This window comes from Octopus bimaculoides, chromosome 9, assembly GCF_001194135.2.
Source record: "Octopus bimaculoides isolate UCB-OBI-ISO-001 chromosome 9, ASM119413v2, whole genome shotgun sequence".
In the NCBI taxonomy this organism is placed as follows: domain Eukaryota; kingdom Metazoa; phylum Mollusca; class Cephalopoda; order Octopoda; family Octopodidae; genus Octopus; species Octopus bimaculoides.
The window spans coordinates 4,525,982-4,528,474 of NC_068989.1; the positions used below are offsets into that span (position 1 = coordinate 4,525,982).

The 2,493-nt window shown below is 40.0% G+C and overlaps 1 protein-coding gene across 1 annotated transcript in view; it reads right to left on the reverse strand.

Moving 5' to 3' along the window:
- LOC106883289 (chitin synthase chs-2) overlaps window positions 1-2,493 on the reverse strand; it is an 83,906-nt gene that overhangs the window by 74,362 nt on the left and 7,051 nt on the right. Inside the window, exons 5-6 of the mRNA XM_052970379.1 lie at window positions 1,691-2,450; window positions 715-870 (exon numbers count right to left, since the gene is read on the reverse strand). Of these exons, the coding sequence (XP_052826339.1) occupies window positions 715-870; window positions 1,691-2,450 (916 nt within the window). The remainder of the gene's footprint in view (window positions 1-714; window positions 871-1,690; window positions 2,451-2,493) is intronic.

The window sequence follows — 2,493 nt, forward strand, 5'->3', positions numbered from 1 at the left end:
GTTGTATAACAAACAGATAGATGGATTTAGAGAAATGCCCAGAGAAAAAGAGATTTGTGGAGCGAGAGAGAGAGATGGTGAAAGAGAGAGATGGTGAAAGAGAGAGATGGTGAAAGAGAGAGAGTGAGAGAAGAGGAGCAACTGAGAGAAAGAGAGAAAGGAATGAAGATAATAGCAGACCGATCCTTGCTCGGTTTCCGTAAAAGAATTGGTGGTGCAGCCCCATCAGTTCAATCTACCAAACTGCTACAAATATATATTAGTGTCCTACTGACAATATCAACTTTGTCTGAATTCATAACATGTTTTAGACCAGACCTTTCTTCCAATACCAGTTCATAATCCAAGAGATTATACCAAGAGACGGATGGCGCATGAAGTCTCGTGGCCTAGAGGTTAGGGTATTGCACTTAACACCACGAGGTCACAGTTTCGAGTTCCAGACCGGCTGTGAGTTGTATTCTTTACGAAAAGCCTTCATTTCACGTTGCTCCAGTTCCCGCAGTTGGCATTAGTTATTCATTCACACGGGTTATTCATTCACACAAATTTTATCGACCCCGGAAGCGAAGTTGACCTTGACGTTATTTGAACTCAGAAACATGCAAGCCGGAATTTACGCAATCTCACTGAGAGCGGAAATATATCAGATGATAAACGAGCGGACCAAATAATATACACAGAATGAAATAACGAAATAATTGGGCGCCGTACCTGTGTCTTTGACAAATACATCCATCGATTCCGTACTTGGTTCTGAATATTCATCCAATAAATGATAGAGCGCAGTGATTCTATACAGACTGAAACATCCTGGGCAACACATCACCGACCCAATAATATTCTGAGCGCTTTTTGTCATCCAGAAATCTTTAAAAAAACAAGCAAAATTTTAAAATAATAATTACAAAAGAAAGTAAATATACTGTGTAAGTGAAAAAAAAAGGAAGTGAAATTTTCGAGATGTGAAGGCGTATGGCCTATTAGATTGTTGCACTCACAGTTGCAAGATAATGGTTTCAATATCCCGATCGGATAATATGTTTTGTCCTGGAGCAAAACACTTCATTTTACGTTGCTCCAGTCCACCCAGATGTAAACGGAGAACCCTGCAACGGACTGGTGTCCTGTTCACGAGAAGTGCGAGATTGGTCACTTGCACGTTATAGAAATCGGGTAACCGGCGCCATTGGCTCTTGGAGTGAGCAAAGGCTGGTCGATAGCTTTGTAAAGTCCGAAGCTCAACCACACAGCACTAAATCTATATCAGCTAAATCTAACACGCTGTAAATAGGTACAGTATGTGATGGTCATGGCAGTAAGTAACAACAGTATTGTAACTAACATATATTTTCTTAGCTTGCAGCGACCGAATCCAGACTATCATGATAGATCACTACCACCCTATTTGGATACATAGATACATGTGTGTATATATTTTCTATAACGTAATGAGAATGGCCACCTCAAATCACTGCTATACGCGTTTCAGTAGCGTGGTTGTTTTTCAACAATGTGTAATATATGATAGTGCGTAATTTCACATTGCGTAAGCACGCCATTTCATCGAGCAATATCCAGCCTTTTATCGCTAAGATCTATTCAAATTATGTCACTTGATATTTAATATAGCTTTTATTGATTGTTTATATTAAATATCAAGTGTTATTAGAAAAAAAGAAAAACCAACCTTTGATATATTCAAAAATTTGGAACCATACAATTGGGCGATTCTTTTCGCCGACAGGATGTGTCCGGCCACAAGCACCACCGACTCGGAGATCACCATTACAAGTGTTCAATAATTCGATCACAGCGTCATCACTAAACTTCATGTCGGAATCCGTTGCTAGGATATAGGTCCGGCTGTCGAATTCTTCAGGGCTCGGAAGGAACGGTGACCTGATGTTCACTTTGGCATCGTTAATCAAATTTCCACTGATGGTGTTAATAGGTTTTTCTTCTATTATCGGATTAATACGAATACTGGCACCATTGCGAACCATATCAGTTATTGTACTTGAGGCCCATGAAGTACCAGAATCTTCAAGCCCATACATGTATGCAGAGTTCACCAACGAATGGGGGCTCGCTGATAATCTACCGTTCATCTTGGGGACGCCCAAGCCATTTGGATGGAGATATACGCTAGAGTTTGAATATAGGTTTTTACCCATTTCTGAATCATCCGACCAGCATGATATCTCATCTTCGCTGGAAAATACCGAACAATCGCTATATTGACTCAGCATCGAACTTGTGAGGTGACATCTTATTGTAGGACTTTTCGTTTGGATGTTCGATGAATCTACACCATAGAATTTCCTTTCATCGACACAATACCGGGCGTTGAATGGCGTCGATTCCATTTCGCAGCGTTTCAGTCTTTTTTCTATCCAATTGTAAGCTTTTTTCACCCGGCAACTCATTACGTAGTTCATATATAACACCTTTAAAGATCGAGAAGAAATTACACATTATACATATACATAT